At 42.4% G+C, this 26,526-nt stretch overlaps 1 protein-coding gene across 1 annotated transcript in view; it reads left to right on the forward strand.

Annotated features, from left to right (window-relative positions):
• Positions 1-26,526, forward strand: part of LOC116354060 (IgGFc-binding protein) — a 118,883-nt gene that overhangs the window by 3,342 nt on the left and 89,015 nt on the right. The window contains exons 3-32 of the mRNA XM_031793078.1: positions 1,377-1,523; positions 1,938-2,203; positions 2,816-2,900; positions 3,025-3,180; positions 4,683-4,850; positions 5,108-5,205; positions 5,375-5,453; positions 5,607-5,732; positions 5,892-6,082; positions 6,444-6,573; positions 8,734-8,978; positions 9,318-9,466; positions 9,867-9,995; positions 10,151-10,289; positions 10,590-10,731; positions 11,157-11,356; positions 11,482-11,620; positions 11,831-11,902; positions 12,095-12,285; positions 12,672-12,801; positions 20,653-20,897; positions 21,236-21,384; positions 21,566-21,570; positions 22,036-22,188; positions 22,569-22,616; positions 23,043-23,242; positions 23,371-23,509; positions 23,721-23,792; positions 23,986-24,176; positions 24,562-24,691. Coding sequence (XP_031648938.1) covers positions 1,377-1,523; positions 1,938-2,203; positions 2,816-2,900; positions 3,025-3,180; positions 4,683-4,850; positions 5,108-5,205; positions 5,375-5,453; positions 5,607-5,732; positions 5,892-6,082; positions 6,444-6,573; positions 8,734-8,978; positions 9,318-9,466; positions 9,867-9,995; positions 10,151-10,289; positions 10,590-10,731; positions 11,157-11,356; positions 11,482-11,620; positions 11,831-11,902; positions 12,095-12,285; positions 12,672-12,801; positions 20,653-20,897; positions 21,236-21,384; positions 21,566-21,570; positions 22,036-22,188; positions 22,569-22,616; positions 23,043-23,242; positions 23,371-23,509; positions 23,721-23,792; positions 23,986-24,176; positions 24,562-24,691 — 4,314 coding nt within the window. The remainder of the gene's footprint in view (positions 1-1,376; positions 1,524-1,937; positions 2,204-2,815; positions 2,901-3,024; positions 3,181-4,682; positions 4,851-5,107; positions 5,206-5,374; positions 5,454-5,606; positions 5,733-5,891; positions 6,083-6,443; positions 6,574-8,733; positions 8,979-9,317; positions 9,467-9,866; positions 9,996-10,150; positions 10,290-10,589; positions 10,732-11,156; positions 11,357-11,481; positions 11,621-11,830; positions 11,903-12,094; positions 12,286-12,671; positions 12,802-20,652; positions 20,898-21,235; positions 21,385-21,565; positions 21,571-22,035; positions 22,189-22,568; positions 22,617-23,042; positions 23,243-23,370; positions 23,510-23,720; positions 23,793-23,985; positions 24,177-24,561; positions 24,692-26,526) is intronic.

Here is a 26,526-nt window from a genome sequence, read left to right on the forward strand (position 1 = left end):
CTCTGCAACTGGATCCTGAACTTCCTGATGGGCCGCCCCCAGGTGGTGAGAGTAGGCAACAACACGTCTGCCACGCTGATTCTTAACACTGGGGCCCCTCGGGTGTGTGCTTAGACCCCTCCTGTATTCCCTGTTCACCCACGACTGCGTGACCAAGCACGACTCCAACACCATCATTAAGTTTGCTGACGACACAACAGTGTTAGGCCTGATCACCAACAACGATGAGACGGCCTATAAGGAGGAGGTCAGAGTACTGGCAGTGTGGTGCCAGGACAACAACTTCTCCCTCAATGTGAGCAAGACTAAGGAGCTGATCGTGGACTACAGTAAAAGGCGGGCCAAATAGGCTCCCATTAACATCGACGGTGTCCACATCACCAACAAACTATCATGGTCCAAACATACCAAGACAGTCGTGAAGCATGCACGAAAAAAACATTTTCCCCCTCAGGAGACCAAAAAGCATGGGTCCCCAGGTCCTCAGAAGGTTCTACAACTGCACCATCGAGAGCATCCTGACGGGTTGCATCACCACCTGGTATGGCAACTGCTCTGCATCTGATCGTAAGGCGCTACAGAGGGTAGTGCGAACGGCCCAGTACATCACTGGGGCAAGCTTCCTGCCATCCAGGACCTAGTCACCCAAGTTATAGACTGTTTTGTCTGCTACAGCATGCAAGTGGTACCGGAGCGCCAAGTCTAGGACCAAAAGGCTCTTCAACAGCTTCTACCCCCAAGCCATACGGCTGCTGAACAATTCATTTAAAAAAATACATTGACACCCCCCCTTTTGTACACTGCTGCTACTCGCTGTTTGTTTGTTACCCGTGTCCCCTATATAGCCTCGTTATTGTTGTTCTTATTGTGATACTTTCTATTATTACTTTTTATTTTAGCCGACTTGGTAAAAATGTTCTTCTTCTCGAACTGCACTGTTGGTTAAGGGCTTGTAAGTAAGCATTTCACGGTAAAGTCTGCACTTATTGTATTCGGCGCATGTGACAAAAAGTAAGATTTCATCTGACACACATTCTATACATTCAGTGCATTCAAGCATTTGTTGTTATTTAATGTTCAACGGCGTCAGAGATCTGAGTGCTTTTGAGAGTAGAACATTCAGGACCTCACTCACAATCCCTCTCTCCATCCCTCTCTCTCCATCCCTCTCTCATCCCTCTCTCTCCATCCCTCTCTCATCCATCCCTCTCTCTCCATCCCTCTCTCATCCCTCTCTCTCCATCCCTCTCTCATCCCTCTCTCTCCATATCTCTCTCCATCTCTCTCTCCATCCCTCTCTCATCCCTCTCTCTCCATCCCTCTCTCTCCACCCCTCTCTCTTCATCCCTATCTCTCCACCCATCTCTTTCCTACAGCCATTCTGACCTCTTGTGACTTTAACCAGGAAAGTGCACCCTATTGTCAGCTCCAGCAGGACGGCAACGACAACAGTGATTGGACAAGACACCGAGGCCCCACCCCTACACCAGGAACAGGCCCCCCCGGGGACTACCCTGACGGCAGTGAGTAGCCTGTCCTCTTAGGGACATCCACCTGTGTGTATATATATATATATACATCACATAGATGAGAGACATTCGTAAATGTTTTCTTCACTCATGTAGGTAAATAGGTTGTGGTGGCTTTTGGGGGCCAGTCTTCTTTCTGCTTTAGACAACTCCTACCATGAGGGATCTGGAGTTTTAATAGCCGTATCGTGCACCTTGAAATTCACAGTCATATCCAACATTTAGACTATGACTCTTACATCACAGAAAAGATTGCTTCAATGGTTCTTTGTTATCTCCACACCCATCTACATCATCAATCTCTCTCTCTTTCTCTCTCTTTCTCTCTCTCTCACTCACTCGCCCTCTCTCTTTCTTTCTCTCTCTCTCTCTCTCTCTCTATCTCCTTTTCTTTCTTTCTTTCTCCAGATGGGTTCTACATCTACCATGAGTGTGACAATGTGGCCAACGGGCAGAAGGCTCGTCTTCTCAGCCCGGCCCTCTCCTCCACCTCCACCCAGATTTGTGTCCAGTTCCACTACTACATGTACGGCTCAGACAACCAGAACCACCTGCACGTGCTGGCCAAGAGGCCCACCTCGGAGGACAAAGTCTGGGAGAAGACTGGGATCCAGAGCCCCTCCTGGCTTGGAGCTGCTGTCACTGTGGCCAAACCAGCAGGACAGACCCTAAATGTGAGTGAGTGTGTGTGTGTGTGTGTGTGTGTGTGTGTGTGTGTGTGTGTGTGTGTGTGTGTGTGTGTGTGTGTGTGTGTGTGTGTGTGTGTGTGTGTGTGTGTGTGTGTGTGTGTGTGTGTGTGTGTGTGTGTGTGTGTGTGTGTTTGAATTAGATTCAGGATAGACACTCACATGTTTGAGTGCTGTATGTGTCTGGTTTCAGTGAAAGAGTGATCAGTCAGGTCACAAGCGTCTGTGTCCGTTTTACAGTCCTCTGCCATTTCTTTACAGCACTTTTCATCTCTCTTGTCCTCCACAGCAAAGTCTTTAATGAGACACTGGTAGTTGTAATACAATCACAGCTCAGGAAATGTGAGAGAGAGAAAAACAGACAGACAAGGAGACATTGACACCAGGGCCTCTCAAGTTTTTTTACTTGTTGTGGCCCTTGCTTAGCTGGTTTTGTCTCTCTACCTGGCATATAATTGGACAATTATTGGTCAATGACAGTGACTTGGGTGACTACACACAGTGACTTGGGTGACTACACACAGTGACTTGGGTGACTACACACAGTGACTTGGGTGACTACACATTCTCCATATTATATGTGTTTATCTCTGTCTACAGATTGTGTTTGAGGCACAGCGTGGATTGTCTGCTTCTTGTGACTCAGCCCTGGATAACATTGTCATTAGTGAGGGAGCTTGTCCAGGTATGTAGCTCTTTACTCTCATTCTCATTACCCCCCCCCCCCCCCCCCCCCCCCCTACTCTCTTTCCCTTTCCAGTTTGACTATATCGTACACCTGTACTGATCAATTCCATGTATTTCCACAGCCTGTCTGACTGGTTGTGACTTCGACACCACTGATGATCTGTGCAGCTGGGAGGCACGTAAACCATCACATCCTGACTTGTTTGGTTGGGAGCAGTGGATTGGCCGAACTGACACAGACGGATCTGGTCCTGACGATGACTTCTCCAAACCAGGCTGTAGGTCTTCCTTTGAACACTGTGCTGTCTAAATCTTCTTTTATTTACTGGGAGAAAATACATGGTGACACCCAACAGCTCATGTTAAAGGTCACTTGTGTACTTTCTCATATCAAATCAAATCAAATTTTATTTGTCACATACACATGGTTAGCAGATGTTAATGCGAGTGTAGCGAAATGCTTGTGCTTCTAGTTCCGACAATGCAGTAATAATCCAACAAGTAATCTAACTAACAATTCCCCCCCCAAAAAACGACTGTCTTATACACAGTGTAAGGGGATAAAGAATATGTACATAAAGATATATGAATGAGTGATGGTACAGAGCAGCTTAGGCAAGATACAGTAGATGGTATCGAGTACAGTATATACATATGAGATGAGTATGTAAACAAAGTGGCATAGTTAAAGTGACTAGTGATACATGTATTACATAAGGATGCAGTAGATGATATAGAGTACAGTATATACGTATACATATGAGATGAATAATGTAGGGTATGTAAACATTATATTAGGTAGCATTGTTTAAAGTGGCTAGTGATATATTTGACATCATTTCCCATCAATTCCCATTATTAAAGTGGCTGGAGTTGAGTCAGTGTGTTGGCAGCAGCCACTCAATGTTAGTGGTGGCTGTTTAACAGTCTGATGGCCTTGAGATAGAAGCTGTTTTTCAGTCTCTCGGTCCCAGCTTTGATGCACCTGTACTGACCTCACCTTCTGGATGATAGCGGGATGAACAGGCAGTGGCTCGGGTGGTTGTTGTCCTTGATGATCTTTATGGCCTTCCTGTAACATCAGGTGGTGTAGGTGTCCTGGATGGCAGGTAGTTTGCCCCCGATGATGCGTTGTGCAGACCTCACTACCCTCTGGAGAGCCTTACGGTTGTGGGCGGAGCAGTTGCCGTACCAGGCGGTGATACAGCCCGCCAGGATGCTCTCGATTGTGCATCTGTAGAAGTTTGTGAGTGCTTTTGGTGACAAGCCGAATTTCTTCAGCCTCCTGAGGTTGAAGAGGTGCTGCTGCGCCTTCTTCACGATGCTGTCTGTGTGAGTGGACCAATTCAGTTTGTCTGTGATGTGTATGCCGAGGAACTTAAAACTTACTACCCTCTCCACTACTGTTCCATCGATGTGGATAGGGGGGTGTTCCCTCTGCTGTTTCCTGAAGTCCACAATCATCTCCTTAGTTTTGTTGACGTTGAGTGTGAGGTTATTTTCCTGACACCACACTCCGAGGGCCCTCACCTCCTCCCTGTAGGCCGTCTCGTCGTTGTTGGTAATCAAGCCTACCACTGTTGTGTCGTCCGCAAACTTGATGATTGAGTTGGAGGCGTGCGTGGCCACGCAGTCGTGGGTGAACAGGGAGTACAGGAGAGGGCTCAGAACGCACCCTTGTGGGGCCCCAGTGTTGAGGATCAGCGGGGTGGAGATGTTGTTGCCTACCCTCACCACCTGGGGGCTTGTCTTGTTTTCATGTGGTCCCTTCTCTCCACAGTGGGCCAATATCTTCTGATGGACTCGTTGTTTCGTGTCGCTGGAGAGAAAGTAGAGCTGTGGAGCCCACCCACCACATCCTCCTCTGGCTGTCTGGACCTTACCTTCCATTACTACATGTACGGCACTGCCACCACCATGAAGCTCAATGTCCACGCAGTGACCAGCGGTAAGATAGCTGATGTCTTGCAGCTCCACTTACCTATAAGATAGATGTGACTGGCGGTAAGATAACTGATGTCTTGCAGCTCCACTTACCTATAAGATAGATGTGACTGGCGGTAAGATAACTGATGTCTTGCAGCTCCACTTACCTATAAGATAGATGTGACTGGCGGTAAGATAACTGATGTCTTGCAGCTCCACTTCCCTTTGATTACCCACTCTCTGCCTCTACTCTCTCTGTATCTCGCTCTCCCCCTCCAGGAGGAAGCATCGGTTCCCCTATCTTCTCCTTGACAGGGAACAAGGGCCAGGGTTGGAAGCCTGCAGAGATACGCTACCTTGGCTCAGATAACATGCAGGTAAACAGGCTGAAAAGTGATTTGTTACGAATTGGATATAAACAAAAAAAAATAGCCTTGTGCTCTAATATTCAACCCTTCTTTATCGAAGCACAAATGTGTATTTATCTGGTAAACCTGTTTTCCTTTTGTTTGAATGTTGATTTGACGGAGGCTGTTTGAGTTTCAGTTTGTGATCGTTGGCTTCTACGGTGAGACCCCTGAGACAGACATCGCTATAGACGCTGTATGCATCACAGAATGTACAGGTAATGAATAATCTATGATCTGAGATGATCAAAATATTGTGTAAATATAGACAACCATGTCTTCTGATCTTTGAAAACTGCTAGCCTCTGGAGTTTATTTGGTCTTCTGAAAGTATTTTTTTGTGTCTCAAATGTTTTCATTGGTTATTTCAGCTCCTCCACCAACTACACCAAAACCTCCAACACCGGGATCAACTACATCAGCACCAGGAACAACTACTCCCAAACCCTCAACCCCCAAGCCTTCTACACCAAAACCACCAACCACAAAACCACCAGGTGAGATTAAAAGCCAATCACCTCTATCATTCTCATGGTCAGAATCAGAAACCGTCACAAATGAGCTCTGTTGTTAACCTTTGATTCCACCCCAACCCATACACCCCCTTACCCCCCCCCCACCCCCTCCCTCCCTCCTCTCCCTCTCTCCCTCAATAGTGACGTGCCCTCCCAATGCTGAGTATATAGAGTGTGGCCCTGCCTGCATCCCCAGCTGTAAGGAACCCTCCACCAACTGCACTGGCTCCTGTATCAGCGCGTGTTTCTGTAAGCCAGGCTTTGTGTTCAAAGGCAGACGCTGTGTCCCCATAGAAACATGTGGCTGTCTGGAGGGAGGTGACTACTATGAGGTACGAGACCATCTGGGATTGTTAGTCTGTGGTTAAGAATGTACTGTGTGATTGAATATGACACAATATAATGTGATGTACAATATTGTGTATATTGTGTATGATATACCATACCATTCGATGTGATACACAATATGATACAATATTATACAATACAGTACTTTTACTGTCCAGAATGTCCACTTACATGGATATTGATAGTGCTCCTCTCAGCACATCACAAATATACTTTCAAAATGACCAGCAACACAAGGAACACACGCATACGTTTACAGAATGCACAAATAAATTACAAAATATATATATATATTGTCAAAACAACATGTTAACAATTCCTCTCTACCTGTCTCTGTCCTTTTAGCCAGGAGAGATCATCTTTGGTGACGGCTGCTCCAAGCTGTGTCGTTGTGCTGGAAACTACATCTTGGACTGTGTGGACAACTCCTGCTCTCCCACAGAGGAGTGTCGCAACGGAGCCTGCTATCCTAAAGGTACTGTTAGCTGAGTTATAATACATTGTTAGGCAAAGTTATCATAACTTGTATTAGCTCAGTTATCACAACTTGTATTAGCTCAGTTATCATAACTTGTAATAGCTAAGTTATAAGAACTTGAATTAGCTGAGTTTTTATTTTACCTTTATTTAACTAGGCAAGTCAGTTAAAGCTTCTTCAGGATTGGTGGGTTGAGCTAACGAAGGCTAATGCGATTAGCTTGAGGTTGTAAGTAACAAGAACATTTCCCAGGACATAGACATATCTGACATTGGCAGAAAGCTTAAATTATTGTTAATCTAACTGCACTGTACAATTTACAGTAGCTATTACAGTGAAAGAATACCATGCTATTGTTTGAGTAGAGTGCACAGTTTTGAACATGAAAAGTTTTTCATCAACAAATTAGGCACATTTGGGCAGTCTTGATACAACATTTTGAACAGAAATGCAATGATTCATTGGATCAGTCTGGAACTTTGCACATACACTGCTGCCACCTAGTGGCCAAAATCTAAAATGAAGCTGGGCTGGAATAATACATTATGGCGTTTCTCTTGCATTTCAAACATGATGGTACAAAAGAATACAAAGAATGGTGTGTTTTTCTTTGTATTATCTTTTACCTGATCTAATGTGTTATATCCTTCTACAATCCTTTCACATTTCCACACACTTCAAAGTGTTTCCTTTCAAATGGTACCAATAATATGCATATCCTTGTATCAGTGCCTGAGCTACAGGCAGTTAGATGTGGCTATGTCATTTTAGGCGAAAATTGAAAAAAAGGGTCCAACACAGAACAATTTCTTATTTGCAATGACGGCGGGTTAACTGCCTTGTTCACGGACAGAACGACAGACTTTTACCTTGTCAGCTCGCGGATTAAATTGAGCAACCTTTCAGTTACTGGCCCAACGATCTAACCACTAGGCTACCTGCCGCCAAAGTTATCATAACTTGTATTAGCTCAGTTATCGTAGCTGGTATTAGCTAAGTTATGAGATCTTGTATTAGCTCAGGTATCATAACTTGTATTAGCTCAGTTATCATAACTTGTATTAGCTCAGTTATCATAACTTGTATTAGCTCAGTTATCATAGCTGGTATTAGCTAAGTTATGAGATCTTGTATTAGCGCAGTTATTATTATTATTTTTTTTAATTTGACCTTTATTTTACTAGGCAAGTCAGTTAAGAACAAATTCTTATTTTCAATGACGGCCTAGGAACAGTGGGTTAACTGCCTGTTCAGGGGCAGAACGACAGCTTTGTACCTTGTCAGCTCGGGGATTCAAACTTGCAACCTTTCGGTTACTAGTCCAACGCTCTAACCACTAGGCTACCCTGCCGCCCCAGTTATCATAGCTGGTATTAGCTAAGTTATGAGATCTTGTATTACGGCATACCAGTTATCGTAACTTGTATTAGCTGAGTTATCATAACTTGTATTAGCTCAGTTATCATAACTTGTATTAGCTGAGTTATCATAACTTGTATTAGCTGAGTTATCATAACTTGTATTAGCTGAGTTATCATAAATTGTATTAGCTCAGTTATCATAACTTGTATTAGCTCAGTTGTCATAACTTGTATTAGCTCAGTTATCATAACTTGTATTAGCTCAGTTATCATAACTTGTATTAGCTCAGTTATCATAACTTGTATTAGCTCAGTTGTCATAACTTGTATTAGCTCAGTTGTCATAACTTGTATTAGCTCAGTTATCATAACTTGTATTAGCTCAGTTATCATAACTTGTATTAGCTCAGTTCTCATAACTTGTATTAGCTCAGTTATCATAACTTGTATTAGCTCAGTTATCATAACTTGTATTAGCTCAGTTATCATCACTTATATAAAGATGAAAGTCTTATCAAATCTATTATATTGGTAAGGAGTTCCATCGTGAAACCCACGGGAACATCCAACCTACAGTAAAGTGGATCGTTCCTAGAGTTTGATTCCTAGCTATGCAAACAGACAGCCTTATATACAGTATACATGTATTATGTTCAGCTTGGAAAACACTATTTACATTTTGTCAGGCATCATTTGGTGAAAATAATAACCCAACTATGTGAACAATGAGTCAGTATTATTTCCACCAGCCAATTACTAATCTCACTCCCAACTTTATAATCACTATTCCCCCCAGACACCTCTACCTGTATCGCGTCTGGTGACCCTCACTACACCACCTTCGACAAGAAGAAGTACAACTTCATGGGGAACTGCAGCTACCTGATGTCAGAGCCCTGTAACCACACGTCAGTGCCTCACTACGAGGTGCATGCTGACAACGAGAACCGCTTCAACAAACCAACCATCTCCTACCTGAAGGCTGTGCATGTGTACGTGCGTGGGGTGAAGATCTCCATCTTGAAGGGAGGCACCGTGCAGGTGAGAGAGAGAGGGATTGATGGAGGGATAGGGTTGGGGTAGAGAGAAAAAGAGATGAGGAAGACGTTTGAAAATGTTTAAATACGTAACAATAGAATGAAATAGTGATAAAATGCAGAGCCCTGCATGTACACATTCAATATAAAGTAACATACACTGTCAAGAACAGTGTGTCATTGTATTCAATAAATATGTTTTTGCCACCGAAGGGAAATTCCTGAGCAGCATTAAATGCATCAAATTCATACAAAACACAGAACAGCTTATAAAGAGGAAGCTAAAAAACATAAAAAATGAAGTGCCCCTCACTAACACGTCTGTGTCCTCTTCTCCTCCTAGTTGGATGGTATCAATGTGAACATCCCACTGACCCCAGCTACAGGCGTGTCTGTTTTGAAGTCTGGTAAACACTACACTGTAGCCATGGACTTTGGTGTGACCGTACGATATGACGGAAACCACTATATGGACATCAAGGTCATCAAGGAGTGAGTCAAAACTGCTTCATACACACACTGAAGACAACACACACACATACAGAGAGAGAGAGAGAGAGAGAGAGAGAGAGAGAGAGAGAGAGAGAGAGAGAGAGAGAGAGAGAGAGAGAGAGAGAGAGAGAGAGAGAGAGAGAGAGAGAGAGAGAGAGAGAGAGAGAGAGAGAGAGAGAGAGAAAGACCAAAAATGGGGTCTATGCAGCTTGGTTTCTCTCCTACAGTTTTGGTGACCCCGACATGATATACCATTAAAATAACCATATAAACACAACGTAAAATAAAAACCAAGTAGAAATTTCTCACATTGTAATATTTTAATTTTATAATGTTGTCATTAATTAATATTGTAAAAAAAATGCTTGACTCATCGGTCTATTTGCGCCTCTGTATTTAGCTATAAGGACAAGCTGTGTGGACTGTGTGGAGACTACAACGGAAACTCCAACGATGACTTCAGGAAACCCGACGGTTCTCTGACCACCAACCCCAATGACTTTGGACACAGCTGGGTCACAGATCCCAAGTGAGTCATGCCACCAGTTACACACACACACGCACGCACGCACGCACACACACACACACACACACACACACACACACACACACACACACACACACACACACACACACACACACCAACACACACACATGACTGATTCACCCTGTCTCTGACTCCAGTTGTAACAAGAAGCCCAACACCACCATCCCAGGCTGTACTGATGATGAACTGGACAGGTATGAGAGCTCTGGCTACTGCGGCATGCTACTGGACAAGAACGGACCGTTCGCTGTCTGTCACCCCAAGGTCAACCCCAATGTGAGTAACTACCGTAATGTGTGGTATATAGTGTCTTACCTAATGTGAGATATTACTGTAATGTACGGTATATAGGGTCATATCATATTTTGTCTTTAAGATTCAACAAAAGTGTGTTTAATGTGTAAAATCTCACACCCAAGAAAAACATTTTGTAAATATATAGACATATTTAGTGCATAAATGTTTAAACACTCTTAATTATATTCAATTCAAACAACTTTGTCACTTAAGTAACCAAACCTCCAAGCTTTGGGTGCAAGTCGAAGACACGCATATGTTTATGTGTGTCTATTTCAGAGTTTCTTCAAGGACTGTCTGTTTGACCTGTGCGAGCTGGATGTTGCTCAACCCATCCTGTGTGAGTCCATCGAGTCGTACGTCAACGACTGTCAGGACCGAGGAGTCACCATCGGAACCTGGAGGAACAGCACCTTCTGCCGTGAGTACAGATCAGTGTTGGGGTCAATTCCATTTCATTCCAGTCATTTCAGAAAGTAAACCAAATTCTCATTCCAAGTTTTCCCTCACTGAAAAGCATTAAAGAGAATTGGAATTGGTATTTTAAAGTACATCCTGAATTGACTGGAATTGAAATGGACCCCAACCCTGCTACAGATACATGTTATACATAATAATAACAAGGAAGAGACGGATATTGATGATGAAGATGGAAATTGCAGTGATTAATATAATAATAATTATTCATTCACTCACCAAAGACCCTGCTGTTATTAGCACATCAAAGACCAAACAATACACTCTAACAGTACTGTTCCGTATGACCAACAATGTCATTATTAAGAGACAGTCATGTTTTAAAGTAGACCTATCTCCTAATGTCTCCTCTTCCCTCCTTCTCTCCAGCTCTGACATGCCCCCCCAACAGTCAGTACGTGCCCTGTGCCGCCCCTTGCCAGCCCACCTGTGCCTCCAGACCCTCCACAGGGTGTGATGCTCCCTGTTCAGAGGGCTGTGTGTGTGACCCTGGTTACGTCCTCAGCGCTGGGATGTGTGTCAAAGAGAACTCCTGTGGCTGCAAAGGCACCAACGGACAGTACTACGAGGTGAGTGTGTTGTGTGTCGGGTGATGGACTTTGTGTGTGTGACGTGTATGTAACCAACCTGCAACCAACCACTGATGAACTATTGTCTCTCCCTCCATCTCTCCTCCTTCCCTCCCTCCCTCCAGCCTGGTGAGGAGTGGTACCTGGAGGACTGTAAGCTGAAATGTTATTGTAATGCTCCCTTCGTCACCTGCAATCCCTCTGATTGCCCTCCAATGCACGAGTGTAAGGTCCAGGGAGGAGAGCTGGACTGCTACCCTACAAGTAAGTCCCCTGACATAAACAGTCCGTACAAACACCCACACACACTCAGAATGGTGTTTTGACATCTGACGTTTTGGATGGTAGGGGAGGTGACCAGGCTGTGACCATATGAGTTGACCAGACAGCACAAACAGATCTGAGACTTGGCTATAATGTCTTTCTCTCTTATGTCTCATGCTGTCTCCCTCTGTCCCTCCGCCCCAACTACAGTCAAACCAACTACTGCCATACCAACTACACCTAAACCAACTACTCCCAAACCTACTACCACAAAACCACCAGGTGAAATTAACAGACAATCATTTGTTCTCATTCTTACGATCAGAATCAGAAACCGCTTTCTGTATTTGCACAAATCAATTCATTGGTAACCCAATAATTCCTGATATTAACCCCTTGTCTCCCTTCCGCCCCACCCCCTTTCCCTCTCTTCTTTGCCTCCCCCCATCCTCCTCTCCCTCTCTCCCCCAATAGTGACGTGCCCTCCCAATGCTGAGTATATAGAGTGTGGCCCTGCCTGCATCCCCAGCTGTAAGGAACCCTCCACCAACTGCACTGGCTCCTGTATCAGCGCGTGTTTCTGTAAGCCAGGCTTTGTGTTCAAAGGCAGACGCTGTGTCCCCATAGAAACATGTGGCTGTCTGGAGGGAGGTGACTACTATGAGGTACGAGACCATCTGGGATTGTTAGTCTGTGGTTAAGAATGTACTGTGTGATTGAATATGACACAATATAATGTGATGTACAATATTGTGAGTGATATACCATACGGCTTACCAATCGATATATGATACACGATATTTGCGATGTGATACACAATATGATACAATATTATACGATACAGTACTTTTACTGTCCAGAATGTCCACTTACATGGATATTGACAGTGCTCCTCTCAGCACATCACAAATATACTTTCAAAATGACCAGCAACACAAGGAACACACGCATACGTTTACAGAATGCACAAATAAATTACAAAATATATATTTATATATATTGTCAAAAAAACATGTTAACAATTCCTCTCTACCTGTCTCTGTCCTTTTAGCCAGGAGAGATCATCTTTGGTGACGGCTGCTCCAAGCTGTGTCGTTGTGCTGGAAACTACATCTTGGACTGTGTGGACAACTCCTGCTCTCCCACAGAGGAGTGTCGCAACGGAGCCTGCTATCCTAAAGGTACTGTTAGCTGAGTTATAATACATTGTTAGGCAAAGTTATCATAACTTGTATTAGCTCAGTTATCACAACTTGTATTAGCTCAGTTATCATAACTTGTAATAGCTAAGTTATAAGAACTTGAATTAGCTGAGTTTTTATTTTACCTTTATTTAACTAGGCAAGTCAGTTAAAGCTTCTTCAGGATTGGTGGGTTGAGCTAACGAAGGCTAATGTGATTAGCTTGAGGTTGTAAGTAACAAGAACATTTCCCAGGACATAGACATATCTGACATTGGCAGAAAGCTTAAATTATTGTTAATCTAACTGCACTGTACAATTTACAGTAGCTATTACAGTGAAAGAATACCATGCTATTGTTTGAGTAGAGTGCACAGTTTTGAACATGAAAAGTTTTTCATCAACAAATTAGGCACATTTGGGCAGTCTTGATACAACATTTTGAACAGAAATGCAATGATTCATTGGATCAGTCTGGAACTTTGCACATACACTGCTGCCACCTAGTGGCCAAAATCTAAAATGAAGCTGGGCTGGAATAATACATTATGGCGTTTCTCTTGCATTTCAAACATGATGGTACAAAAGAATACAAAGAATGGTGTGTTTTTCTTTGTATTATCTTTTACCTGATCTAATGTGTTATATCCTTCTACAATCCTTTCACATTTCCACACACTTCAAAGTGTTTCCTTTCAAATGGTACCAATAATATGCATATCCTTGTATCAGTGCCTGAGCTACAGGCAGTTAGATGTGGCTATGTCATTTTAGGCGAAAATTGAAAAAAAGGGTCCAACACAGAACAATTTCTTATTTGCAATGACGGCGGGTTAACTGCCTTGTTCACGGACAGAACGACAGACTTTTACCTTGTCAGCTCGCGGATTAAATTGAGCAACCTTTCAGTTACTGGCCCAACGATCTAACCACTAGGCTACCTGCCGCCAAAGTTATCATAACTTGTATTAGCTCAGTTATCGTAGCTGGTATTAGCTAAGTTATGAGATCTTGTATTAGCTCAGGTATCATAACTTGTATTAGCTCAGTTATCATAACTTGTATTAGCTCAGTTATCATAACTTGTATTAGCTCAGTTATCATAGCTGGTATTAGCTAAGTTATGAGATCTTGTATTAGCGCAGTTATTATTATTATTTTTTTTTATTTGACCTTTATTTTACTAGGCAAGTCAGTTAAGAACAAATTCTTATTTTCAATGACAGCCTAGGAACAGTGGGTTAACTGCCTGTTCAGGGGCAGAACGACAGCTTTGTACCTTGTCAGCTCGGGGATTCAAACTTGCAACCTTTCGGTTACTAGTCCAACGCTCTAACCACTAGGCTACCCTGCCGCCCCAGTTATCATAGCTGGTATTAGCTAAGTTATGAGATCTTGTATTACGGCATACCAGTTATCATAACTTGTATTAGCTGAGTTATCATAACTTGTATTAGCTGAGTTATCATAACTTGTATTAGCTGAGTTATCATAAATTGTATTCGCTCAGTTATCATAACTTGTATTAGCTCAGTTGTCATAACTTGTATTAGCTCAGTTATCATAACTTGTATTAGCTCAGTTATCATAACTTGTATTAGCTCAGTTATCATAACTTGTATTAGCTCAGTTGTCATAACTTGTATAGCTCAGTTATCATAACTTGTATTAGCTCAGTTATCATAACTTGTATTAGCTCAGTTATCATAACTTGTATTAGCTCAGTTGTCATAACTTGATTAGCTCAGTTGTCATAACTTGTATTAGCTCAGTTATCATAACTTGTATTAGCTCAGTTCTCATAACTTGTATTAGCTCAGTTCTCATAACTTGTATTAGCTCAGTTATCATCACTTATATAAAGATGAAAGTCTTATCAAATCTATTATATTGGTAAGGAGTCCATCGTGATGAAACCCACGGGAACATCCCACCTACAGCTAAAGTGGAATCGTTCCTAGAGTTTGATTCCTAGCTAATGCAAACAGACAGCCTTATATACAGTATACATGTATTATGTTCAGCTTGGAAAACACTATTTACATTTTGTCAGGCAATCATTTGGTGAAAATAATAACCCAACTATGTGAACAATGAGTCAGTATTATTTCCACCAGCCAATTACTAATCTCACTCCAACTTTATAATCACTATTCCCCCAGACACCTCTACCTGTATCGCGTCTGGTGACCCTCACTACACCACCATTCGACAAGAAGAAGTACAACTTCATGGGGAACTGCAGCTACCTGATGTCAGAGCCCTGTAACCACACGTCAGTGCCTCACTACGAGGTGCATGCTGACAACGAGAACCGCCTTCAACAAACCAATCCATCTCCTACCTGAAGGCTGTGCATGTGTACGTGCGTGGGGTGAAGATCTCCATCTTGAAGGGAGGCACCGTGCAGGTGAGAGAGAGAGGGATTGATGGAGGGATAGGGTTGGGGGTAGAGAGAAAAAGAGATGAGGAAGACGTTTGAAAATGTTTAAATACGTAACAATAGAATGAAATAGTGATAAAATGCAGAGCCCTGCATGTACACATTCAATATAAAGTAACATACACTGTCAAGAACAGTGTGTCATTGTATTCAATAAATATGTTTTTGCCACCGAAGGGAAATTCCTGAGCAGCATTAAATGCATCAAATTCATACAAAACACAGAACAGCTTATAAAGAGGAAGCTAAAAAACATAAAAAATGAAGTGCCCCTCACTAACACGTCTGTGTCCTCTTCTCCTCCTAGTTGGATGGTATCAATGTGAACATCCCACTGACCCCAGCTACAGGCGTGTCTGTTTTGAAGTCTGGTAAACACTACACTGTAGCCATGGACTTTGGTGTGACCGTACGATATGACGGAAACCACTATATGGACATCAAGGTCATCAAGGAGTGAGTCAAAACTGCTTCATACACACACTGAAGACAACACACACACACACACACATACAGAGAGAGAGAGAGAGAGAGAGAGAGAGAGAGAGAGAAAGACCAAAAATGGGGTCTATGCAGCTTGGTTTCTCTCCTACAGTTTTGGTGACCCCGACATGATATACCATTAAAATAACCATATAAACACAACGTAAAATAAAAACCAAGTAGAAATTTCTCATTGTTGTAATATTTAATTTTATAATGTTGTCATTAATTAATATTGTAAAAAAAATGCTTGACTCATCGGTCTATTTGCGCCTCTGTATTTAGCTATAAGGACAAGCTGTGTGGACTGTGTGGAGACTACAACGGAAACTCCAACGATGACTTCAGGAAACCCGACGGTTCTCTGACCACCAACCCCAATGACTTTGGACACAGCTGGGTCACAGATCCCAAGTGAGTCATGCCACCAGTTACACACACACACACACACACACACACACACACACACACACACACACACACACACACACACACACAACACACACCACACACACACACACACACACACCACCAACCACACACACATGATGATTCACCTGTCTCTGACTCCAGTTGTAACAAGAAGCCCAACACCACCATCCCAGGCTGTACTGATGATGAACTGGACAGGTATGAGAGCTTCTGGCTACTGCGGCATGCTACTGGACAAGAACGGACCGTTCGTGTCTGTCACCCCAGGTCAACCCCAATGTGAGTAACTACCGTAATGTGTGGTATATAGTGTCTTACCTAATGTGAGATATTACTGTAATGTACGGTATATAGGGTCATATCATATTTTGTCTTTAAGATTCAACAAAAGTGTGTTTAATGTGTAAATCTCACACCCAAGAAAACATTTTGTAAATATATAGACATATTTAGTGCAATAAATGTTTTATAACACTCTAATTATATTCAATTCAAACAACTTGTCACTTAAGTAACCAAACCTCCAAGCTTTGGGTGCAAAGTCGAAGACACGCATATGTTTATGTGTGTCTATTTCAGAGTTTCTTCAAGGACTGTCTGTTGACCTGTGCGAGCTGGATGTTGCTCACCCATCCTGTGTGAGTCCATCGAGTCGTTACGTCAACGACTGTCAGGACGAGGAGTCACATCGGAACCTGGAGGAAACAGCACCTTCTGCCGTGAGTACAGATCAGGTTGGGGTCAATTCCATTTCATTCCAGTCATTTCAGAAAGTAAACCAAATTCTCATTCCACGTTTTCCCTCACTGAAAAGCATTAAAGAGAATTGGAATTGGTATTTTAAAGTACATCCTGAATTGACTGAATGAAATTGAAATGGACCCCAACCCTGCTACAGATACATGTTATACATAATAATACAAGGAAGAGACGGATATTGATTGATGAAGATGGAAATTGCGTTGATTAATATACTAATAATTATCATTCACTCACCAAAGACCCTGCTGTTATTAGCACATCAAAGACCAACATACACTCTAACAGTACTGTTCGTATGACCAACAATGTCATTATTAGAGACAGTCATGTTTTAAAGTAGACTATCTCTAATGTCTCCTCTTCCCTCCTTCTCTCCAGCTCTGACATGCCCCCCCAACAGTCAGTACGTGGCCCTGTGCCGCCCTTGCCAGCCCACCTGTGCCTCCAGACCCTCCACAGGGTGTGATGCTCCCGTTCAGAGGGCTGTGTGTGTGACCCTGGTTACGTCCTCAGCGCTGGGATGTGTGTCAAAGAGAACTCCTGTGGCTGCAAAGGCACCAACGGACAGTACTACGAGGTGAGTGGTTGTTGTGTCGGGTGATGGACTTTGTGTGTGTGACGTGTATGTAACCAACCTGCAACCAACCACTGATGAACTATTTGTCTCTCCCTCCCTCTCTCCTCCTTCCCTCCCTCCCTCCAGCTGGGTGAGGAGTGGGTACCCTGGAGGGACTTTAAGCTGAATGTTATTGTACGCTCCCTTCCGTCACCAGTGCAATCCCTCTGATTGCCCTCCAATGCACGAGTGTAAGGTCCAGGGAGGGAGAGCTGGACTGCTACCCTACAAGTAGTCCCCTGACATAAACAGTCCGTACAAACACCCACACACACTCAGAATGGTGTTTTGACAATCTGACGTTTTGGATGGTAGGGGATTGGTGACCAGGCTGTGACCACTATGAGTTGACCAGACAGCACAAACAGATCTGAGACTTGGCTATAATGTCTTTCTCTCTTATGTCTCATGCTGGTCTCCCTCTGTCCCTCCGCCCAACTACAGTCAAACCAACTACTGCCATACCAACTACACCTAAAACCAACTACTCCAAAACCTACTACCACAAACCACCAGGTGAAATTAACAGACAATCATCTTTGTTCTCATTCTTACGATCAAGAATCAGAAACCGCTTTCTGTATTTGCACAAATCAATTCATTGGTAACCCAATAATCCTGATATTAACCCCTGTCTCCCTTCCGCCCCCCCCCCTTTCCCTTCTCTTCTTTGCCTCCCCCCATCCCCCTCCCTCTCCCTCTCTCCCCCCACAATAGGTGGAACGTGCCCTCCAATGCTGAGTATATAGAGTGTGGCCCTGCCTGGCATCCCCAAGCTGTAAGGAACCCTCCACACAACTGCACTGGCTCTGTATCAGCGCGTGTTTCTGTAAGCCAGGCTTTGTGTTTCAAAGGCAGACGCTGTGTCCCCATAGAAACATGTGCTGTCTGGAGGGATGGTGACTACTATTGAGTACGAGACCATCTGGGATTGTTAGTCTGTGGTTAAGAATGTACCTGTGTGATTGAATATGACACAATATAATGTGATGTACAATATTGTGTATATTGCTGATATACTATACCATACCATTCGATTGTGATACACAATATGATACAATATTATACGATACAGTACTTTACTGTCCAGAATGTCCACTTACATGGGATTTGATAGTGCTCCTCTCAGCACATCACAAATATACTTTCAAAATGACCAGCAACACAAGGAACACACGCATACGTTTACAGAATGCACCAATAAATTACAAAATATATATATATATATATATTGTCAAAAAAACATGTTAACATTCCTCTCTACCTGTCTCTGTCCTTTAGCCAGGAGAGATCATTTTTGGTGACGGCTGCTCCAAGCTGTGTCGTTGTGCTGGAAACTACATCTTGGACTGTGTGGACAACTCCTGCTCTCCCCACAGAGAGTGTCGCAACGGAGCCTGCTACCCTAAAGGTACTGTTAGCTGAGTTATAATACATTGTTAGGCAAAGTTATCATAACTTTGTCTAGCTCAGTTATCACAACTTGTATTAGCTCAGTTATCATAACTTGTAATAGCTAAGTTATAAGAACTTGAATTAGCTGAGTTTTTATTTTACCTTTATTTAACTAGGCAGGATTGGTGGGGGTTGAGCTAACGAAGGCTAATGCGATTAGCTTGAGGTTGTAAGTAACACGAACATTTCCCAGGACATAGACATATCTGACATGGCAGAAAGCTTAAATTCTTGTTATCTAATGCACTGTACAATTTACAGTAGCTATTACAGTGAAAGAATACCATGCTATTGTTGAGTAGAGTGCACAGTTTGGAACATGAAAAGTTTTCATCAAACAAATTAGGCACATTTGGGCAGTCTTGATACAACTTTGAACAGAAATGCATGATTATTGGATCAGTCTGGAACTTTGCACATACACTGCTGCCACCTAGTGGCCAAAATCTAAAATGAAGCTGGGCTGGAATAATACATTATGGCTTTTCTCTTGCATTTCAAACATGATGGTACAAAAGAATACAAGAGAATGGTGGGTTTTTCTTTGTATTATCTTTACCTGATCTAATGTGTTTATCCTTCTTACAATCCTTTCACATTTCCACACACTTCAACGTGTTTCCTTTCAAATGGTACCCAGAATATGCATATCCTTGTATCAGTGCCTGAGCTACAGGCAGTTAGATGTGGCTATGTCATTTAGGCGAAAATTTTAAAAATTAGTTGCCAACAGAGAGGTTTTTAAGAACAATTTCTTATTTGCAATGACGGAGGGTTAACTGCCTTGTTCACGGACAGAACGACAGACTTTTACCTTGTCAGCTCGAGGATTAAATTGAGCAACCTTTCAGTACGGCCCAACGATCTAACCACTAGGCTACCTGCCGCCAAAGTTATCATAATTGTGTTATCTCAGTTATCAAACTTGTATAGTCAGTTATCATAACTTGTATTAGCCCCTCAGTTATCATAGCTGGTATTAGCTAAGTTATGAGATCTTGTATTAGCTGAGTTGTCATACTTGTATTAGCTCAGTTATCATAACTGTATTAGCGCGAGTTATCATAAACTTGTATTAGCTCAGTTATCATAACTTGTAGTAGCTCAGTGATCATTAACTTGTATTAGCTCAGTTATCATAACTGTATTAGCTCAGTTATCATAACTTGTATTAGCTCAGTAATCATAACTTGTATTAGCTCAGTTATCATAACTTGTATTAGCTCGGTATCATAACTTGTATTAGCTCAGTTATCATAACTTGTATTAGCTCAGTTATCATAACTTGTATTAGCTCAGTTATCATAACTTGTATTAGCTCAGTTATCATAACTTGTATTAGCTCAGTTATCATCACTTATATAAAGATGAAAGTCTTATCAAATCTATTATATTGGTAAGGAGTTCCATCGTGAAACCCACGGGAACATCCAACCTACAGTAAAGTGGATCGTTCCTAGAGTTTGATTCCTAGCTATGCAAACAGACAGCCTATATACAGTATACATGTACTTTGTTCAGCTTGGAAAACACTATTTACATTTTGTCAGGCATCATTTGGTGAAAATAATAACCCAACTATGTGAACAATGAGTCAGTATTATTTCCACCAGCCAATTACTAATCTCACTCCCAACTTTATAATCACTATTCCCCTCAGACACCTCTACCTGTATCGCGTCTGGTGACCCTCACTACACCACCTTCGACAAGAAGAAGTACAACTTCATGGGGAACTGCAGCTACCTGATGTCAGAGCCCTGTAACCACACGTCAGTGCCTCACTACGAGGTGCATGCTGACAACGAGAACCGCTTCAACAAACCAACCATCTCCTACCTGAAGGCTGTGCATGTGTACGTGCGTGGGGTGAAGATCTCCATCTTGAAGGGAGGCACCGTGCAGGTGAGAGAGAGAGGGATTGATGGAGGGATAGGGTTGGGTAGAGAGAAAAAGAGATGAGGAAGACGTTTGAAAATGTTTAAATACGTAACAATAGAATGAAATAGTGATAAAATGCAGAGCCCTGCATGTACACATTCAATATAAAGTAACATACACTGTCAAGAACAGTGTGTCATTGTATTCAATAAATATGTTTTTGCCACCGAAGGGAAATTCCTGAGCAGCATTAAATGCATCAAATTCATACAAAACACAGAACAGCTTATAAAGAGGAAGCTAAAAAACATAAAAAATGAAGTGCCCCTCACTAACACGTCTGTGTCCTCTTCTCCTCCTAGTTGGATGGTATCAATGTGAACATCCCACTGACCCCAGCTACAGGCGTGTCTGTTTTGAAGTCTGGTAAACACTACACTGTAGCCATGGACTTTGGTGTGACTGTACGATATGACGGAACCCACTATATGGACATCAAGGTCATCAAGGAGTGAGTCAAAACTGCTTCATACACACACTGAAGACAAACACACACACACACATACAGAGAGAGAGAGAGAGACGAGAGAGAGAGAGAGAGAGAGAGAGAGAGAGAGAGAGAGAGAGAGAGAGAGAGAGAGAGAGAGAAAGACCAAAAATGGGGTCTATGCAGCTTGGTTTCTCTCCTACAGTTTTGGTGACCCCGACATGATATACCATTCAAATAACCATATAAACACAACGTAAAATAAAAACCAAGTAGAAATTTCTCACATTGTAATATTTTAATTTTATAATGTTGTCATTAATTAATATTGTAAAAAAAATGCTTGACTCATCGGTCTATTTGCGCCTCTGTATTTAGCTATAAGGGACAAGCTGTGTGGACTGTGTGGAGACTACAACGGAAACTCCAACTATGACTTCAGGAAACCCGACGTTCTCTGACCACCAACCCCAATGACTTTGACACATGCTGGGGTCACATGATCCCAAGTGAGTCATACCACCAGTTACACACACACACACACACCACACACACACAACACACACACACACACCACACACACACACACAACACCCACACACACACACACACACACACACACACCACACACACCAACACACACACATGACTGATTCACCCTGTCTCTGACTCCAGTTGTAAACAAGAAGCCCAACACCACCATCCCAGCTTGTACTGATGATGAACTGGACAGTATGAAGAGCTCTGGCTACTGCGGCATGCTACTGGACAAGAACGGACCGTTCGCTGTCTGTCACCACAAGGTCAACCCAATGATGAGTAACTACCGTAATGTGTGGTATATAGTGTCTTACCTAATGTGAGATATTACTGTAATGTACGGTATATAGGGTCATATCATATTTGGTCTTTAAGATTCAACAAAAGTTTGTTTAATGTGTAAAATCTCACACCCAAGAAAAACATTTTGTAAATATATAGACATATTTAGTGCATAAATGTTTAAACACTCTTAATTATATTCAATTCAAACAACTTTGTCACTAAGTAACCAAACCTCCAAGCTTTGGGTGCAGTCGAAGACACGCATATGTTTATGTGTGTCTATTTCAGAGTTCTTCAAGGACTGTCTGTTTGACCTGTGCGAGCTGGATGGTGCTCAACCCATCCTGTGTGAGTCCATCGAGTCGTACGTCAACGACTGTCAGGACCGAGGGGAGTCACCATCGGAACCTGGAGGAACAGCACCTTCTGCCGTGAGTACAGATCAGTGGTTGGGGTCAATTCCATTTCATTCCAGTCATTTCAGAAAGTAAACCAAATTCTCATTCCAAGTTTTCCCTCACTGAAAAGCATTAAAGAGAATTGGAATTGGTATTTTAAAGTACATCCTGAATTGACTGGAATTGAAATGGACCCCAACCCTGCTACAGATACATGTTATACATAATAATAACAAGGAAGAGACGGATATTGATGATGAAGATGGAAATTGCAGTGATTAATATAATAATAATTATTCATTCACTCACCAAAGACCCTGCTGTTATTAGCACATCAAAGACCAAACAATACACTCTAACAGTACTGTTCCGTATGACCAACAATGTCATTATTAAGAGACAGTCATGTTTTAAAGTAGACCTATCTCCTAATGTCTCCTCTTCCCTCCTTCTCTCCAGCTCTGACATGCCCCCCCAACAGTCAGTACGTGCCCTGTGCCGCCCCTTGCCAGCCCACCTGTGCCTCCAGACCCTCCACAGGGTGTGATGCTCCCTGTTCAGAGGGCTGTGTGTGTGACCCTGGTTACGTCCTCAGCGCTGGGAAGTGTGTCAAAGAGAACTCCTGTGGCTGCAAAGGCACCAACGGACAGTACTACGAGGTGAGTGTGTTGTGTGTCGGGTGATGGACTTGTGTGTGTGACGTGTATGTAACCAACCTGCAACCAACCACTGATGAACTATTGTCTCTCCCTCCATCTCTCCTCCTTCCCTCCCTCCCTCCCTCCAGCCTGGTGAGGAGTGGTACCTGGAGGACTGTAAGCTGAAATGTTATTGTAACGCTCCCTTCGTCACCTGCAATCCCTCTGATTGCCCTCCAATGCACGAGTGTAAGGTCCAGGGAGGAGAGCTGGACTGCTACCCTACAAGTAAGTCCCCTGACATAAACAGTCCGTACAAACACCCACACACACTCAGAATGGTGTTTTGACATCTGACGTTTTGGATGGTAGGGGAGGTGACCAGGCTGTGACCATATGAGTTGACCAGACAGCACAAACAGATCTGAGACTTGGCTATAATGTCTTTCTCTCTTATGTCTCATGCTGTCTCCCTCTGTCCCTCCGCCCCCAACTACAGTCAAACCAACTACTGCCATACCAACTACACCTAAACCAACTACTCCCAAACCTACTACCACAAAACCACCAGGTGAAATTAACAGACAATCATTTGTTCTCATTCTTACGATCAGAATCAGAAACCGCTTTCTGTATTTGCACAAATCAATTCATTGGTAACCCAATAATTCCTGATATTAACCCCTTGTCTCCCTTCCGCCCCCACCCCCTTTCCCTCTCTTCTTTGCCTCCCCCCATCCTCCTCTCCCTCTCTCCCCCAATAGTGACGTGCCCTCCCAATGCTGAGTATATAGAGTGTGGCCCTGCCTGCATCCCCAGCTGTAAGGAACCCTCCACCAACTGCACTGGCTCCTGTATCAGCGCGTGTTTCTGTAAGCCAGGCTTTGTGTTCAAAGGCAGACGCTGTGTCCCCATAGAAACATGTGGCTGTCTGGAGGGAGGTGACTACTATGAGGTACGAGACCATCTGGGATTGTTAGTCTGTGGTTAAGAATGTACTGTGTGATTGAATATGACACAATATAATGTGATGTACAATATGTGAGTGATATACCATACGGCTTACCAATCGATATATGATACACGATATTTGCGATGTGATACACAATATGATACAATATTATACGATACAGTACTTTTACTGTCCAGAATGTCCACTTACATGGATATTGATAGTGCTCCTCTCAGCACATCACAAATATACTTTCAAAATGACCAGCAACACAAGGAACACACGCATACGTTTACAGAATGCACAAATAAATTACAAAATATATATATATATATATTGTCAAAAAAACATGTTAACAATTCCTCTCTACCTGTCTCTGTCCTTTTAGCCAGGAGAGATCATCTTTGGTGACGGCTGCTCCAAGCTGTGTCGTTGTGCTGGAAACTACATCTTGGACTGTGTGGACAACTCCTGCTCTCCCACAGAGGAGTGTCGCAACGGAGCCTGCTATCCTAAAGGTACTGTTAGCTGAGTTATAATACATTGTTAGGCAAAGTTATCATAACTTGTATTAGCTCAGTTATCACAACTTGTATTAGCTCAGTTATCATAACTTGTAATAGCTAAGTTATAAGAACTTGAATTAGCTGAGTTTTTATTTTACCTTTATTTAACTAGGCAAGTCAGTTAAAGCTTCTTCAGGATTGGTGGGTTGAGCTAACGAAGGCTAATGCGATTAGCTTGAGGTTGTAAGTAACAAGAACATTTCCCAGGACATAGACATATCTGACATTGGCAGAAAGCTTAAATTATTGTTAATCTAACTGCACTGTACAATTTACAGTAGCTATTACAGTGAAAGAATACCATGCTATTGTTTGAGTAGAGTGCACAGTTTTGAACATGAAAAGTTTTTCATCAACAAATTAGGCACATTTGGGCAGTCTTGATACAACATTTTGAACAGAAATGCAATGATTCATTGGATCAGTCTGGAACTTTGCACATACACTGCTGCCACCTAGTGGCCAAAATCTAAAATGAAGCTGGGCTGGAATAATACATTATGGCGTTTCTCTTGCATTTCAAACATGATGGTACAAAAGAATACAAAGAATGGTGTGTTTTTCTTTGTATTATCTTTTACCTGATCTAATGTGTTATATCCTTCTACAATCCTTTCACATTTCCACACACTTCAAAGTGTTTCCTTTCAAATGGTACCAATAATATGCATATCCTTGTATCAGTGCCTGAGCTACGGGCAGTTAGATGTGGCTATGTCATTTTAGGCGAAAATTGAAAAAAAAGGGTCCAACACAGAACAATTTCTTATTTGCAATGACGGCGGGTTAACTGCCTTGTTCACGGACAGAACGACAGACTTTTACCTTGTCAGCTCGCGGATTAAATTGAGCAACCTTTCAGTTACTGGCCCAACGATCTAACCACTAGGCTACCTGCCGCCAAAGTTATCATAACTTGTATTAGCTCAGTTATCGTAGCTGGTATTAGCTAAGTTATGAGATCTTGTATTAGCTCAGGTATCATAACTTGTATTAGCTCAGTTATCATAACTTGTATTAGCTCAGTTATCATAACTTGTATTAGCTCAGTTATCATAGCTGGTATTAGCTAAGTTATGAGATCTTGTATTAGCGCAGTTATTTAATTAATTTTTTAAAATTTGACCTTTATTTTACTAGGCAAGTCAGTTAAGAACAAATTCTTATTTTCAATGACGGCCTAGGAACAGTGGGTTAACTGCCTGTTCAGGGGCAGAACGACAGCTTTGTACCTTGTCAGCTCGGGGATTCAAACTTGCAACCTTTCGGTTACTAGTCCAACGCTCTAACCACTAGGCTACCCTGCCGCCCCAGTTATCATAGCTGGTATTAGCTAAGTTATGAGATCTTGTATTACGGCATACCAGTTATCATAACTTGTATTAGCTGAGTTATCATAACTTGTATTAGCTGAGTTATCATAACTTGTATTAGCTGAGTTATCATAAATTGTATTAGCTCAGTTATCATAACTTGTATTAGCTCAGTTTGTCATAACTTGTATTAGCTCAGTTATCATAACTTGTATTAGCTCAGTTATCATAACTTGTATTAGCTCAGTTATCATAACTTGTATTAGCTCAGTTGTCATAACTTGTATTAGCTCAGTTGTCATAACTTGTATTAGCTCAGTTATCATAACTTGTATTAGCTCAGTTATCATAACTTGTATTAGCTCAGTTCTCATAACTTGTATTAGCTCAGTTATCATAACTTGTATTAGCTCAGTTATCATAACTTGTATTAGCTCAGTTATCATAACTTGTATTAGCTCAGTTATCATCACT

The sequence above is a fragment of the Oncorhynchus kisutch genome, linkage group LG16 (assembly GCF_002021735.2).
Source record: "Oncorhynchus kisutch isolate 150728-3 linkage group LG16, Okis_V2, whole genome shotgun sequence".
In the NCBI taxonomy this organism is placed as follows: Eukaryota; Metazoa; Chordata; class Actinopteri; order Salmoniformes; family Salmonidae; genus Oncorhynchus; species Oncorhynchus kisutch.